Raw genomic sequence first — 17,933 nt, forward strand, 5'->3', positions numbered from 1 at the left:
GCCCCAAGAAAAGGACTTTAAGTATCTCAGGGTCTTGTTCACGAGTGAGGGGAAGATGAATGTTCAGGCAGGTCGGTGCGGCATCAGCTGTAATGATGGCGTTGTACCAGATCGTTATGGTGATGGATTCGATTTACTGGTCAATCTACGTTCCAACCCTCAATCTGGGTAGTGACCAAAAGCAAGAGATTTCTTGGCTCAGCCTCTCGGGGGAGCTCGGAGTAGAACCGCTGCTCATTCACACTGAAAAGGGGGCAGCTGAGGTTCCTTCCGTTGGAGGTTAACCAGGCACGCCAAACCGCGAGGAGACCCAGAACTCGCTGGAGGGACTACATATCCCTTCTGTCCCTGAAATGCCTCAGCATCCACCTGGAAGACTCTCATAGTTTCCATTCTTCATTAATTTATTATTCACAGTATGTTATATATTATCATTAAGAATGATTTATCTATTGTTTGTGTTGGCTGAACTCATCTTATCTCGTTTAAAAACTGACGAGACCAGTGTGTCGGACAGATGGACCAGTATTGAATTCTCTGGAGCCACAATGCAACAGAAAAATTGAAAAAGGGAGTAATGGCAGCTCAGTTTGTTTGTGTGTGTGTGCACAAGTGTGTGTGCATGTGTGCTCGCCCTTTTTCCTCTGACAGCGTAAAGGTTAGAGGTCAACTTGTGCAGCAGCTGTGCGACCGACGGTTCTCTTGGAGCACACACACACAAGCTTGGAGTCAGCAATTCATCTCAATACGAGAACGCAGAGGGCCCTCTGTGGGCCCCCCATGGTGAGGTTAACCTTCACCACTCCATCCAGCCAGTCCAACACATCAGTCCCACTTAGAGGTCAATTCACTTCATGACTCACACGCTGGCAAACATACAACAGGCTTTCTCGCTTAAATTTACTCAGACGCACAAATGTTTTGCCAAAATTCAAACCACAGATTTATTTTATGCTCATGTTTTTCTAAGTGAGAGGATAAAGTTTTAAGCTAAGTGCAGGTTGAATGTCATGAAGGACTGTTTCAACATCGTGCTAGAACAGCCAAGAACCTGGTTTGTTGACATATTTTCCTTATTAGGGACCTCAAAGCATCATCCATCATTAAAGCCTCTGTTGATATAATATATTACAAGTTTAATTTATACAAATCTGTTTAAATAAGCAATATGAAATTCATTTCATGCAAGGAGGACATGAATCATGTTTGATTGATGCACAGAAAAAGCCGTAAAGTTGGAGGCCAGCTCATTTATTTTCCTTCACTTTTGTTTTGAGCTGCACTTCATAAGATCACGTTACAGTCTATCACTGCTCAGACGTAGAAGCTGGAAGTGTCACCTCCTGCTCAATAAAACCACCTACTTCTGTTTTACTTTTATATTATTATGATAAACTTCTGCTCACCGCTCATTGTGCTCCTGATAGACCAGCCTCGACTTCTCCAGGAGGTATTTCTCCACATACGCTCTGAAAACAGTTCAAACAAGGTGTCAAATGATGAATATGATATTTATTTGCAGGGAAATTGAAAGGCCTTTGTCTCCTTACCCTCTCACAGTGCCCCTCTCCTGGTAGTTCACCTGGATGAACTTGCCGAAGCGACTCGAGTTGTTGTTGTGGGCTGTCTTTGCGTTCCCAAATGCCTGAAGGACGAGAGAGGAAGACGTGGTGAGAAACAAACACACACAGTTGAAAATTAATGTGAAGAGGCGACATTTTACACATCTTACACACATATCAGTAACGCATGTTAGAGGGTCAAGTTCAGAGTCGTCGTTGGGTGTGGATAATTTGTTTGTGGGTCAAGCTCGCAGAGACTCGGGCCTCGTGCCAAACTTGAAAGGCTGTCAAGCCTGGTCGGCGCGGAGCAATCTTTTCCTCTCACATAGTTTCAAACGGCATCAGTCCGAGACAGATTAATAACATGGTTTTAGGATCTATTTAAGTCAGAGTCAGACAAATTGCCAGAGTGCGGATGAAGGAGCGAGGCCCAGCAGGCCTGATGGAAAAAAGCTCCTCAGTGAGTAATGGGATCCATGTGGCCTTGTGGAACATGTGTAGTGGTTGTGCTTTAATAAGACGGTCCAGTATTTCCCCTGGCAGCTGTTTATGTTGTATGGCTGCCTGGAGGGGAAGTCGTTTTTTCGGCCTATATAAACCCTGCAGTTATTTGTAGCTACGCCACAAGTAAACAAATTCCTCAGCGAATCACTTAGAGCGCCCCGAGCCTTGCGTCTGTGGAATGGGAAAGCACCCCCTCTTTGACCCCACCCTTTCACCAACGCCACTAACCAACATGCAAGCAATGCTAACATCAAGCTAAACGGCAACGCTGTGAGCTGGAGTCAAGGGGGTCAGTTATCGCTCAATCTCATCAAACATCACATGTTTCCACCCTGAACCGAAACATGTTGTTTCGGTTCAGGGTGGGCCGTGATTGGCTCGCAGCATAATGCAACACAGAAGAAAAAAATTAGGAGAAGATTTTTCAGCCCCGAACAACACAAATCAAAGCTTTACAAGGCAAAGTAGTGAGCTTTGTCCAGTTATCATTTCTTTTCAAATGGATCAGCGACACAAGGTCTGCAATGCATTTCAGTCAGAAATATGCACATGACACATGGAGATGCACGTGGAAGCATTTGGTTTTTCATTTGCAAAAAGAGCTCGAACAGAAATGAGTATTGAAACGAATAATAGCTAATCTCCAACACATTTAAGCACATTGTTAAATAGTGAATTTAACTGCACAACAGCTGTTGGCAAAGAAGACAGGGTCCGCCACGCCTGTCATTGATTATCCATGTTGCTTTCTGCACTGGTAGCCGAGGCTAATGTCCGTTGTTTTCTTCTGGAAAGGGGTCATGTGCTAGGAGCCTGACGAAACAGACGTAGTCTTGTACGAAAAGACACAAAACACAAGCGGTTGTGAGCGTCTACGTTATCCTTTCCAAACATCTCCGTTTCTGCTCGTCCAGACAGAAACGCAGCACCGCAGTTTTCAAACTAAAACAGTTTCCTCACTCTGGAGTAGTGAGGACACCAGGCGTATCCGCAGCAGATTGAATGCATTTACAAACAAAAACCTGGCAGTATGGATGCAGCCTGAAACACATGGTTTTAGCTACAGTCTCTTCAAGGCCCTCTTCCTAATAAAGCTCTGACTTGCCAGTTGACCCACTGCTGTGATTTGTCAACTGCCTCCAGCACATGTAGGAAATGTTGTCCTCTGACTTCTCTTTTCCTGGCTTTGTTAGGGAGTAAACCAGACGAGCCGCTAGGTGTTATTATGTGTTATGCAAACGTATCACAATGATGCAGAAGTAGTGGCTGGGCCACTAACAAGGTTTACAGGGGATTCCGGAGTTTCAGTGTTTTCAGGGGGAGTGGAGCTCCCTTTACCACGGACACAAAAACCATAGAGGAAAGAAAAACTAGGAAAAGCAACATATGTCTCCTTTCAAATACAAATGTGTTTATAATGTAGCCCTGAGGGGAAATCGAGATAAATACTGTTTAGAAAACCAAATTTAAGTGAACTTAAACTCCGTGATTCAGTGATCATCACACCATTAAAATGGTTTTGGGAATCAGGACTCAGGAGAGTCTGCTAGACTTTGGCCTCTGCACTGCTGGCAGACGCTGCCTCAAACAACTGGATCACAGCAATGAACTCACCCTTCATTTGTGACTCACTCGGCTGAACAAATCATTAAAATAGGCAGACGCAGTGGAAAAACCTGTACAACTCTACCGTCTGGACAAAGGAAGACAACGCAAGGTCAAACTGAGGAACGGCAGCGGTATCATCTAACCCTAACCCAGAAAAATGTCCTTTAAAAATGTGATGCCTGATGCCGTTGATATTCCCAGAGGAGCTGGTGTCCTGTTCGTCACTTCGTCTGCCACTGAACCTTCCTGGTTCAGGAACCACAGGTCAGACGAGGACAGAGTAACATCACTCAGCGTCCCTAAGTGGTAAGAACTGCCCGAAATGGAACAGCCAGTAAAAAGCAAGCACTCAAGCACTAATAACAACAACCTGCTCGCAGACAGGGTGAGGAGCCCAGGTCAGACAAGTCAGAGATCAGAGCTCTCTGTGTTTCTTTGTTAAATGGCTTGGCGTCCAACATGATGTGATGGGCCAGCAGGAAGCAGGATGTGGAACAACTAAAAATGCTGAGAGCTGATTTATGTTCAGGCAGTGTGTATTTGTCCACCTGGTCTGTGTAAAAAAAACGATGCATGGTTAAAGAAGACATTTTTACAGCCGACAGTTTTTATTCTTTGAAAACTTGGCCAGCTCCATATCAACGGCAGTAAAACACATCTCATAACAGAAGGGCCGTTTCGTCATAAACGGACCTCGAGGGGGGATGAGGTTTCAGACCAACATGCAAGAAAAGGTTTATCAAAACCTATAAAAGCATTAAAAATACATTTCAATAAGTTACGAGAGAGTGTCAGGACCAACTGCTGCATTTCCATTTTTGAGCAAAAGTAAAAAAAACTGCCTGAAACATCACTCACGCTGGCCTCACATCATCGTGAGTGGAGCTGAAGAACAAAAGAAACGTTTTCAGCAAACAAAAAACATCAAACCATCAGTAACAGATCATTCACAGATGGACATTCTTCTTCACCCGAAATAACCACAAATAGACCTGAGTGCAGATCAGCCACAGGACAAAAAAATGATTCTACTGCACTCATCCACAAAAATGCTAATCCACTCTTGCCTCTTCTCCTGTGGGAGTTGTCAAAAGTTATTCTGGAACATCGAACGCAAGCCGAGCTCTCGCAGACAGGGCAGGCCGAGGTAAGGGGGGAAAACTAAAACACTAAATCACGTCATTCTTTTTTTACGATATCATGAAGAGTATGATTTCAAACACACATCAGTGGAAAAGTACTTGAGGGTGGACTTTGAGCCCTCTGGATGGACACAAAGACTCAAACAGACACCGCAGCTGTTTGTACAGACGTGATTCGCACCACTTCAGTCACTCTAGTAGGTCAACGGTGTTATTCTTGGCCGCAAACTGCAGACTGAGCCAAAGGCGGAGCAGCGATGGAGTTGAGACGGTGCCAGCGTGTTCTAAGTGTAATGTGTCTGACGACAGGCTCGGTCAAAGTCATTCTGAGGAGCGAAGACTGAGCCGAGGCTCCGACGCTCAGGTCGGGGGTTTTCATCAGGGAGCTAATCAGTCTCTCCTCACGTCCACATCTGGAGAAACTGCTCAGATGTGTTGAGTTCTGTGGTCACGGTGAGAAAACCTTTCCAGTTACAAGGGTTTGTCAGTCAACGTTCTTATTGAGGGAAAGTGATAGCTTCTATTCGGGCGCAGGTAGATCCTTATCATGACTCAGCACTTTCTAATAAGCAATTACTCTCCAAGGCAGAGGTCCTTTTAGTTTGATATCAGATTTAAGCTTCACTGCCACCCGTTGTGGTCCCAGTGGATAATTTATTATTATTATTATAGAGAAGTAAATACACTGTTTTTTCAGTACTGCAGTCTTTGTTATATCTGTATTTGTACCACTTGGGGAAGAAAAAGCTTCAACTAGATTCACAGTTTATGGTGATGACACAGATTCAGGTGCACATACAGCTGCTTGTTTTTAAAGTATCCTGATCCGATCCTAAGTATTGACAGTACAGCAATTCACTGGGCTGTGGCAACAGATGCAGAACTCTGAGTAACTAATCAGTTAGAGATGCTTTGAGTCATTGACTCCAGAAAATGTCTGGAAAAGTGGGTATGGACATTTTCCAGAGTTTGCCTTTCACATATGAAGAACGCAGCAGGAGATTTTCCGGGTCAGATGCGTTCTCAACAACAGGAACAAGTGGGAACAGTCAGGCAGGAAGTGGCACTTGGGTCGGGCAGCAGAAGGCAGGACATGACGCAGAAATTGTTATCAGTTTTCATTTGTATCATATCAATAACTTACACATCCAGTAAATCAAATGAGTACATCAGGTTTGGCAAAAAAGTTTTTTTCTACGGACAATATGTGATGTACACAACCATCTAGAGATAATCCTATTATCACATATAGGTCCTTATTTGTTCTCTTCTAGGAAATCAATAAGACTTCCAGCGACACCTCACAGAATTGCTCAGTTCAGATTCTATTAATGCGTCTCTCTGTAGTGAGTTGATTAGGCCTCTGTTTGCTGCTGTACGCTCTGACTCATGCGTTGCAGAGCGGACACACATTTAATCATGTGAGGATGACTTCATTAGCTCAGAGGAGAGGAAGAGGAGAGGAAAAGGACGCAGAGAGGGGAGGTGAGGAGAGGAGAGGAATAAGTAGAGGTGGGGAGAGGAAGAGGAGAGGAAGAAGGAGAGTAGAGGACAGGCAAAGGAGAGGAAAGGCGGGGAGGAGAAGAGAAAGAAGAGGAAAGGAAAAGAGATGAAGGAGAGGGTGGAGAGGAGAGGCGAGGGAGAGGAAAGGCGGGGAGGAGAAGAGAAAGGGGAGGAAAGGAAAAGAGATGAAGAAGGAGAGGAAAAGGAGAGGAAAAGAACAGGAAAAGAACGCAGAGAGGGGAGGTGAGGAGAGGAGAGGAAGAAGTAGAGGAGAGGAGAGGAAGAGGAGAGGAAGAAGGAGAGTAGAGGACAGTTAAGGGAGGAGAGGCGGGGAGGAGAGGCCAAGAGAGGAGAGGAAGAGGATAGGAAAGGAAAGGAAAAGAGATGAAGGAGAGGGTGGAGAGGAGAGGCGAGGGAGAGGAAGAAGGAGAGGAGAGGCGGGGAGGAGAAGTGAAAGAGGAGGAGAGGAAGAGGAGAGGACGAGGAGAGGAAAGGAAAGGAAAAGAGATGAAGGAGAGGGTGGAGAGGAGAGGCGAGGGAGAGGAATAAGAAGAAGAGGAGGAGAGGAAGAGGAAGAGGAGGAGTGAATGGCGGGGTCACACTAGGCCCTTAGATAGAGAGCGGAGACAAAAGACTACTTGAGTTAACTCACAAAGGGATAATCTTTTAGTAAGTCATCAAATGCTTAGGGTTACAAATGAATTTCCATGCCGGGTTGTGTTTAGAGATCATGTGACAGCGTGGTCCCAAAGTGCACAGAGAGGCGCTTTGTGTCCACTTCAAAGTTTCCGAAGTGAAATGGCCACGAGATAAAAAAAACGGCATTCTTCTGACTCACTGACCAGAAATTGATTTAGGAAAGTGTCAACCAAATTTTTAGCATTCCTTCTCCCGACAGTCGCTATATGGAGAAAATTACTCTGACAAATTGTTCCATGTGATTCAACGGCTTCAAAAGAGGCATTGTTCATTTAACCTCCGTGGATTCACATCCTTTTCCCCGAGCCTTTTACCAGCTCATCCACCACAGGATGTCAACAATGAAGTGAGCGGCCCGAGCCCGACATGCATCACGGTTATGTCACAGTGTGTGTGGGCAGATGACGCCAACTCGTAAACCGTGCCCCTTGTAATCTCACACCTAAGGTCAGGGAGGACTGTGGTCAGCGCGGCTGTTTAATCACAGAGGGGTCCCGGCTTAGTGAGAGCACGGTGGGATGTGGGTGCTGCCAGCGGCTGCTTCTGTCAAAACAAGAGCTTTAAAATGTGTTTTAAACCACCGGGATAAAAGAGGGAGAAGCAGTGAAAACACCTGAGCTTTGTTTTTAAGGTTTGTGACGAACCAAAAGCTTTGGACAAAATGTGGACCCGATGACGGCACCGGAGGGAAAAGTCCGTCGATCACTAAACTTGTTGGAATTAATCCTTCAAGAATGTCTGGACAGTAATTCATGGGAAACCAACCGATGGTTTGAGGGCGTTTTACTCAGAACCACAAATGTCGACCTCATGGTGCCACCAGAGGAAAGAAATCACCAGAGTCAGTTGGTTTTGTCGTCTGGGGACGTTAGCGAATGTGCAAATGGAAATCCATCAAATACGAGATCTACATTTTTCCATTCCACAGACACAAACCATTTTTTTAACTTGCTATTATTAAACTTGATATAATGAGGTTTACTTGCTCAGTTCCAGGAGATTTTCTTTCTCCGACTGGAGCGTGTCCAGGATCTTTGTCCTGATTAATCGCAATAAGAGCAGTTGAGGTTTTTTTGGATTTCAGGAGTGAACTATGGGATTTTTGCTTGGCTGAACTTCTGCTGCCTGTCATTAGCTTTTGTTGCTATTCTTGGTTTAATCATATTGGATTCACACAATAATTGAGTGCAGCTTTTGTTTAGGAAAAGATTAATGCTGGATAAAGCTGAAACTTATAGTCGGTTAATCAAGGAGTCAATCGCCAGGGAAATAATCATAAACATACATAACATATATAAAACTTAACATATGTTTTGATGAGTAATTTTTGCGTAAAACTTCTTAACATTTACTTATTCTAGGTTTCATATTGCTTGTCTTTGACTAAGTTGAGAGTAAAGTGAATATTCTGAGCTCCCGGACTGTTGAGGGGACAAAACAAGCAATCTTCTAATAAATAAGGATTTGAATGCATCCAAATCACCACAAGAGTAACAAACTGTGGATTAGAAAAGTGTTGAAATGCAAATCAATGCAAAACAGTGTCAGCCACCGTAGGAAAATGTGGTTCACCCATTTAAAAAGCAACCAAAAGTTTGACTGCACGCCAGAAGTTTTGGGTTAGACGTCCGAAACGCTGCCTTCCATCTTCCTCAGTGAGTTAACCATCGCCCTGCCTCTCAGGCCCCTGGGAGCAGATCTGATGGTCCAGTGAAATTATCAATACAGACGTCACATCAACTTGACAAGTTGTGCAGCTCTGGCAGGAGCAGACGAGCTCGGACAGGCAGCCAGAAACTTCTTGGCTTGTTTCGTTGGGGTTTTTGACAACTGACGTGTCCGAGGCAATTTCAGCTATAGAGTTTTGTTTTTTTTTAAACTGCTGTCACATCCATTTAAACAGCATAATACATGTGTGCATAATAATAATGTTAGAAGTTATTTATATCAAGGCTGAGATTTCTCAGCCCAGAGGAGAAAATAAAATAAACAGGTTAGAACCACTGGAATAGAGGCAATTACAGTTTGCATTGCAGGAGACTGGATGTTATTTTTCTTCCTTCATGGATAAAACAGGCATATCGTGGCCTGTTTTATCAGACTAATTATTTTATGAATAATTGTAGTAAGAAGATGACTTCACAGTTAATTCATATTTCCATACACAGTATAGGATAAGACGTTTGTTTTACAGAGATAAAAATATGTGATAGTATAAAGTATGACACATTTCCAGAGTATAAAGAGTTTACTTTTGTTAAAGTCATTTTCAGTCTCATCCAATTTTTAAAAAACCTTTAGACACATCTTAACAACTCAACAGCTTTAACACCCACTTTTCTCTTTCCTCCTTTTCCTCTAATATCACATCCCCACTTTCATTGTTCAGTGGGAGAAGTGAGCTCAAGCTCGTCCAGTCAGGATTTTAAATCTGAGCTGGAAAGGAATTTATTTATTACACTAACTGAAGAAAAAAGTCAGCAACAGGTGGAAAACACTAACATATCTAAAATGAAACGTGCAAAATGTAAAGCAGGAAATGATTGTGAGCACAAATTTCAATTAATCAACTGTGTTCGGTAATAAAATCTCACTGGATCCACTACAGTGACAGTGGGTGATTAACGTCTCATAACACCGGACTACAGCGGACAAGCATGTGTGTGTGCATGTGACTGAGAGGCTCACGGAGAGAAAGAGGGAGGGAACGATGAGGAGACGGGAAAAAAAACAAAACAAGAAAAATGCAATTAGAGAAAGCAACGGCCGTTGATCAGTGCAACGGAGGATTAAAGTATTTGTTTCAATCTCAGAGTCGTCCTGCGTCAGTGGGAAGGAGGCGGGCATTAGTCACAGGGACGGAGATGAAAGCCAGGCATAACAAAAAAATAATCATGGATCTCAGGAATTCCTGTCAGAGCCCCATCTCTCATATAACGTAAAAGTCCCTGATTTAGAGAAGACGACTGGGAAAAAAACACATTCCAGAATTGCAGGCCCCTCAGACAGAAGCAAATCGCAAACTCTTAAAAACCATGAAATTAACTAATTTATTTCTCATGCTGTTTCATAAATTGTACACCTGTGTATTAATCCTGAGAGAAAACTGTTTTTCTCATCTCCCGGGGCTGTGTAAGTAGTCGTCCATCATCTCACTGCGTTTTAAAGTCGAGCCAGGAAACTGTGGAGATGGAAGAATGACAACTAACCATAAATGGAAAGATACGCACGTCTGAATGCATCTATTTCCAAATTTAATGAAGTTCGGAAAGGTATAAAAAAGAGAATCTGATCCTGTTCGCAAAGGAGATCATAGGATTCGCCCGAATCAAGCTGCACCCAATCGGACAGACTCAGAGATATCAGTCTCCTAAATATGCCTGATCTTTTTTTTTTATCAGCAGCCATTAATTATTCCCCTGGGAAACTGGCCCCTTCGTCCGGATCCAAATTTAATGGGTTCTTTCTTGGCCCAAAGTTTCATGGATAATCTGTTCTGTGGTTATTACATAACCCTGCTGACTGACAAACAAACAAACACAACCAACAAACCAACTCAGGGGCAAAAACACAACCTCCCTGGCAGAGGGAACAATGAAAGTTAACAGCAGTAACACTGAGTTTGAGAAAATTGTTCACGTCCTAAAAGACAAGGAACAAACACAAAAGCCTCCTTTCATGTTTGTGTTAATAAAAAACTTGATGAACACAAACAGGAAATATCATATTTGTGTTTATCAATAGATTTTGCTGAGTAAATGAATCACTGGGATCTTTCAACAGAAACAGGAACACACTGATTCATGTCTTTCCATTTTCCATTTGATTAGTCTGCGCAGACTCCGTCTCTCAGTGTTATCAGAACGTTTCTGTGTCAAAAAGCAAACAGATTTATCAGAGAGTCAACACAAGAGAGTGTAATAGAGACATATCCAGCTCCGTCATAACTGCCCTCCGGTCTACGGCTTCTATTTTAAGCACATGGTGCAAAGAGCAGGGAGCAAGTGCTTTTTTTTTTAGGGCGTTTCCAAATATACGTTTGATTAACCTGGGAAGCAAACAGTTGCTGTGTCAGGTTCGTTTGGGTTGTACATACTAAACTAATTAATCATCAACGCGTTTTAGGTGTGACAATAAATTCCCAATAAATTAATCAGCGCACCGCCTCCCATTCCCTTTCATATCCAGGCGTGTGCACGCAGCTTGTTATGTGTAAGTTTGTCAGGTAATAAAGACACAAAGTTTCTCTGCAGAGGAAACGTGTCAGTTTAAATAACAATGTTTATTGACAAGACTCGTCGAATTATCAGCCGTTCTTTTCTTTTGTCATTACTCACATCATATCAATGTGTACAGGTTGTTCATTGCTCTGCAGTCAAAACAAAATTTGTGATTTTGAAGCCATTTTCATAAAATCTCCAGAAGTTTGTCAGCAGGAGATTATTCGAGTCACACACGTTCACAACAGCAGGAACATTTAGGCGGGAGGTGGAAGTAGGTCAATGCAGGAGGCAGGATACGAATCCCAGTGCAAAGATCACGTTTTTGTTTGTAGCTCATTCACACCGACCTCGGCCCTTATCGCCAAAAGCTGACGAATCTTCTTGTCGTCTTCTGTTGCCTCCTCTACGTGTATGACACCTCTTTTTCATACGGAGGTATTTGGGGTTTTTACAGTTCTGTGTCAATCATGTGATAGAAACATCTTCGTCCTTTGGTCATTTTAGATAAAATGTCAATCAATTAATTGAATATTTTATTGACTGTTTTTAAGGTGTGTATCCATGCATCCCTAACCCTTGGGCTGGAGGTGTGTACAGTAAATCCAGTCACAGTCACACTAAGTTTAGGTCCAGGTGAAGGGGACAGTTGCTAGAACTGGACTTTATTTAATGGAAATATCTTCCATCTTGTTGATGAGAGAAATCACACCTCATTCTTCCTCAGCGTAAAGAGATGACTGAACGCACAGACCTTTGTGGCGTGAGGTGACTATTTGCAGCCGAGGCGCCGTCCTGCTCCGTGTGGCCCAGCTGCCTTACAGGATTTATTTCAAACATTGTCAAGATGCCTTTGACACAATGTCATTACTCACATTGGTGCACAGTGTCTGCTCTGTTCTTCAGTCATTCACCTCATTATTCCTGCTCCTTCTGCCATGTGACAATTTCAAAGAAAGACAAAATAAAGTCCCCCCCCACCTCATCTGAACTTTTGACCCAGCGTTACATAAGAGGGGAGCTCGGTTTCTGACGTGTGAGAAATCAGGGTTAATGTGGCTCAAAGATTCAAGATCCAGAGTTAAGTTAAATTTCGCCAAAGCAAAGAGTTTCTTCGTTTCAGCACCATCTTTACCGGGACGTCCTGAGGGAAACAATAGTGCAGTGTTTCCTTGAGGTAACGAGACGAGGTAAAGGAGAAGCACAGAGAGGGATTTAAAAAAAAAAACAAGGAGACAAAAACAGTTGGAGACAGAGAGAAAGATGTGTGAAGGAATTCCAGAGAAATGTAGATGACAAGAATGTCTCGTTTCACTCGTGCCAACACTTCAGGTTATTTCCCACTGCAGGGAATCTAAAATATAAGGTGCGAGCGACGGAGGCCTCAAAATGCTTCAGAGGGCAAAATGGCACTGTTTATTTATGTCATGTGCTGATATAAAAATGGAAAGAGGAAGTCAGACATGTTTACAATGTGTTCACATCATATAATTTTAAGAGTCAGAAATCCCCAGCATTTATTTTTATTGTTTTACTTAACAAAGTAAAACATGAATAACAGTAGAAGCCACTCCTTGAAGCTCTGTAAAATGTTTAACTTCCATCCATCAGATCACCATTCTATCTTAAACTTAGATCAGGTCCATATTGGAAAATTAACTTGTGTTTTCATCACAAATAGAGAATTCAGTAGAGCTCATATTCATTCACATTTCAAACAGCCATACACCAGTCCCCTAGTTGTTCCTGATTTTTAAAAATCAAGATCCATGAATTATACAAGAATATTGAAAAATGAAGAAACAAACCAACGGACAGGGGTGAAAACAAACTCCTTTGCTGAGGTAACTAAACGTGATTTTTAACCACTAGTTCCAGTTGAACTTATGCGATAAAGGAATAAGAACAAATCCATCTACAGACTGTTGACAGATAAAGTCAGTTTATATTCACCTGACACTGAAAAAGTTCATAGAATTATTGGTTGTGAATATAAAAAACAGTTCCTGTGAGAGACTTAACCCTCCTGTACTACCTGTCCAGTCTTATTGGGATTATTAGAGTTCAGTTTTCAACACATCTGCACAAAATGTCTCCTGAAGTTTAGTTTCACAGAAGCAGTGGGAGAGGAGCTGATGTCCGACCGTCATGAATCACTGTCATTCCTTCCACTCAGCCCACAGACTCAGAGCTGTGAGTCACTCAACCGACACAGAGAGGAACAAGACCTGATTGTTGGGTCAAAAATCCGACTGACCACTGCACCCACTACAATGAGCTGGAAAAAGGACATGAGATGCAAGTTTGGAAAAGACAACGCACTCGAATTTAGGGCTAGAAATCGACATTTGATTCAACAATTAATAGCCCAAAATTCACTGGTTCCAGTTTCTAAAATGTGAATTTGTTCTTGTTTCATTCATCTTTACGAGAGTAAACTGAATATGGGTTGAGTTTTTAACTCTTATGGTCCAAGACAGTCAGTTAATTAGTAGCCTAACTAAAATCCTTGGTGCATGATACACCAACAAAACACACAAACCCTTTTCAGAAATATACATGCATTCAATGTATAAACATAAAATGTATGATACATATTCTGTGTATTTGGAGTCACAGATCTTCTGTAGCTGCATCAACAAAACCCAAACAAACTGTGAGGCAGAAATTAACCTTGGCTGGCAAACAGTGAGTGACTAGACCGACTCGGCCACCAGCACTCACCCGTATCGATCCACAGCGCGCACACACACACACACACACACACACACACACACACACACACACACACACACACACACACACACACACACACACACACACACACACACACACACACACACACACACACACACACACACACACACACACACACACACACACACACACACACACACACACACACACACAGAGAGAGAGAGCCCAAAGCTTGAATCTCTGCCAGCACAATGCAGCACTGCAGATATGGGTGTGGCCTCAACAAAAGCCTTTTTTTAAAACCAATACTTTAATACAAAAAAACACCTGCATTTACACATGAACCTAAAAAGTTGAATTGATTCTTTTAATTGATTGATGCATTAAATCAAATTTAAAACAAATTAAAGAAATTAAATGATTATTGAAAGTGTTTCATTTCATCACCTAATATGTTTCCGCTCTGCAGGAGACACCAACAAAAAAAAAGAAAGTCTAATAACGGATGATTGTGGGAGGACAGCAGATTTTCCTTGTCAGTTCGGAACAACACCGTGACTGTCTGGTATTAACGGGGCTTTACCGGCCGGCAACAACATTTACAAGCTCTCACAGTCGGATGATGTAATCGCTTCTACAGCAAAATCCCTCTTACATGCCGTGCTTCCACATCCCTGTCCTCTTCACTCAAAATGTTTGCTTTAATGGCTGGGTGGGGATAATGTCAGGTTCAAGTGCGGCTGTGGACGTCAGAAGCTGGGTGGGGGAGCGAGTCTGTCACACACTAGGGATTTTTACTGGTCACCGTGTTTGAGTTCTACATGAAGAGCAAACATGGGAAATAAGATTTGGATCCTAATGTACACGGTGGTACAGTGGACTCTCTATAAGAGGAGTTTTTACAGTTTGAGACTCTGGTTCCAGCTCCATCATGCGTTTCGTCTACAGTCCAAACCCACTCTGGGCAGTGGCTGGTTTTTCGTGCTACCACACATTAAACCTAAACTGCTGGGAAAACATGAGGTAAACATAGGCTGTGTTTTAAAGTCTGTAAACCTGGCTACTACACCTCATTTACACCACCTACTTCTCCATTTACACTGCATGTGTAAACAAAGCTACGCAAGGTTTTAGGACTTTAAATCAATCCATCCATTATCTATGTCGCTTATCCTTTGAGGTTTACGGGGGAGCTGGAGCCAATCCCAGCTGACAGAGGTGGGGTACACCCTGGATAGGTCACCAGTGTACAGGGGCCAGCACACACAGACAAACAACAATTCAATTCAAAGAGCCACCTGTCAGGTTAACACTCAGATCGTCCTTACTGTGATTGGACAGTGCGAACCACTGCACCACCTTTACATGAGATTATTTCCTAAAACCATGACGGAGGCATCTGATTGGCCCCAAATTCATTGTGCAGCACGACAATGACCCCAAACATACAACCACAGTCATGAAGAAGCTTCTTCAGTGACAAGAGGAACAAGGAGACACAGAGCCTTGATCTCAAAATCATGGAGTCAGTCTAACATCACATATGAGACAAACTCAATCCACAGACACTTAGACACTTACAACCTACAGGTGAAAGGCCAAGTACCTTGAATATACACAATTGAAGAGGTACTGTTTTAAATGGTTTATATGCAACATCGCTACAAATCCAATATTAGCATTAATAGCTGTTTACCAACAAATCTAGTGGAAACCTCAATGTCAGAGTCAAGCTTCATTCCTTTCTTCATTAAACGTTATCTCCAGTAGCGGAAAACAACACCAATGTTAACTCTTGCTGTGCTTCAATTTCCCTTTGATGTTAGCATGCTAACCAGTGCTAACCACCTTCTGCAGCAGAAACAACATACACAGGCCTACAGCTCCTGGAAAAGGATCAAATATTGATCCGTGTTTTTTATGTTTACTGCACTTCAAAGGCGTCCTCACTTTACTTAGTGGCTAAAAGTACACACATTCACGTACAAACTACTGAAACTTAACAACTGACAAATACTTTCACAGTTGGACATTTTTTGTGTCCAAGGAAAAGAAACATGAACGTAAACTCAAACTGAATCAAGGTACAACTATGCACCTTCTGAAAACCAGAGAAAAATGATAGTGCCAGTATTAGGGCAGATTTGGTGGCTTTTCACTCAGCGCTCCACTCAGATAATGACAGAGAGGTTGACTGACCTGAGTCAATTTGCCTCCGTGTATAGGATGTGTTTGACAAGCGCTAAGTAAATGTGCTCAGCCATTAGGAAAACAGGCCTATCTTTTAGAGCAAACACGAATCCCACTCACTCCAGAAGCCTGTGTCAATACGCAATTTCTCAGTGCCAGCACGTTGCTTGGAAAACCTGCGGCAGCTACAAATGTATTATCCCCCCTCTGGTACTTTGACAGACGGGGAAGTTTTATATGAGTTGCAGTAGTGGAGGAATTACTCGGACCAGTTAGTTTAGTGAGAAAATGAGAAAACAATTCAGTCAAATGTCGCTTAAAATCGTATATGAGCCAAAGCACTAGTATCATGAGTTAATGTATCCAACATATGGAAAGTAAAAGTAGTGGTTGTGCTGGAAAATGTCCAATGAGATGGACGTATTATCATATTCGAAGCTATCAGAATGTTATTATTGCTTCATTGGTGTGTGCAAGACGCTTTACCCTAGATGATTAATCAGGTATGGAAGTTCTATAACACAAATTTGAGAAGTTTAGAGACAAATGTGTCTTTGGGGAAAATTCCCAACAACTCATAAACGTCAGAAACACAAAAAGTAACCACAACTTGTGACAAAACAAAAAGTTTGCAAATTAGCAATTAAGCGATAATTGCTGCATTGCATTTAATGGGATATTAGATTTTTCAATGTAAAATCTTAAATCGGGAAAGTAACTCCAGGTGTCAAAATAAATACTTTCTACAGTACTAGCACGTTGAAATTATACTTCAGTAAAGTACTTGAGTAAATGTACTTAGTGATTTTGCATCACTGGATATTTGCAGCCAAACGTAAAAGAAAACAATCGGATTCTTACTTTAACAAACATGCCAGTTTCTACATTATATTAATTCCGTTTTCTTTTCCGATAGAAAGAAGTTTACATTATACGGCTCCATGTGTCAAAGTGAGTGACCAATCATAATGAAGTTTATTATCCACTGCTGAGCCTAAACACCATCTCACATTAAGATGCAACTGCAGGAGCGGCCGCGCTGATCGAGATAACTCGTGATGGTTGTATGTGACAGAGCAGTAGCAGGCACCTTCAGATAACCCCCCCCCCCCGACACGTTCCACTGTGCACACACATAGCTCTGTGTTGTGTTTGTGGCGTTGACTCTTGGCGAGTGCGGAGGTGTTCCGTGAGGGTTCACAGGGAGGTTTTTATGAAGTGGTGACAGATTTCTGGGATAGTAGAGAAACCTCTCTGCTGCTCCTCTGCACCCTGACCGTGTGCACGTCAAGATCTGTGTGTCAAGTCTTATCATTCTCTGAGCGTCAGTGTCTGTGTGCGGAGAGACTAAGAAAACCCTGCACAAAAACACTCAGTATAATGACATACTTCATCATTTCCTATGTGCAAGATTGCTGCCCGAGCTGTAATTCCATACAGCCACAGAGAAAATGAGTAACAGCTCCTCTCAACGCTCCAATCAGCAAACCCGGAGACACTCAGTGTGAAGCGAGAGGAGGCAAAAAAAACAGACCAGACACCAGCAGAAAGGGAGGAAATGCAGGAGGCGCGGAGAGAAACTCCCCAAATCTGGCTGCCATACAGTAACATGGAATGTAATAGTGAGTGGGGAGTGAGTCAGGGGCGGGGGGGACGGCGCTCCTGGAAAACATGGAGTCACGTCCCAATTCACGGTGTTCCCACACGGCAAAGTAGAAAAACTAGAAGAGTGTTCTGACTGAACTGTAAGTGACACATCTGCAGTGTTGTTTTAAATCATTTTAAAGTCAATTAAGATAGTTGTTTGT

The 17,933-nt window shown here is 42.7% G+C and overlaps 1 protein-coding gene across 6 annotated transcripts in view; it reads right to left on the bottom strand.

Annotated features, from left to right (window-relative positions):
• Positions 1-17,933, bottom strand: part of myo9aa (myosin IXAa) — a 101,272-nt gene that overhangs the window by 45,446 nt on the left and 37,893 nt on the right. For all 6 annotated transcript variants that reach the window (XM_034581605.1, XM_034581600.1, XM_034581599.1 and 3 more), the window contains exons 3-4: positions 1,551-1,645; positions 1,407-1,469 (exon numbers count right to left, since the gene is read on the bottom strand). In XM_034581605.1, the coding sequence (XP_034437496.1) occupies positions 1,407-1,469; positions 1,551-1,645 (158 nt within the window). The remainder of the gene's footprint in view (positions 1-1,406; positions 1,470-1,550; positions 1,646-17,933) is intronic.

Source organism: Hippoglossus hippoglossus, chromosome 3 (genome assembly GCF_009819705.1).
Source record: "Hippoglossus hippoglossus isolate fHipHip1 chromosome 3, fHipHip1.pri, whole genome shotgun sequence".
Taxonomy (NCBI): Eukaryota; Metazoa; Chordata; class Actinopteri; order Pleuronectiformes; family Pleuronectidae; genus Hippoglossus; species Hippoglossus hippoglossus.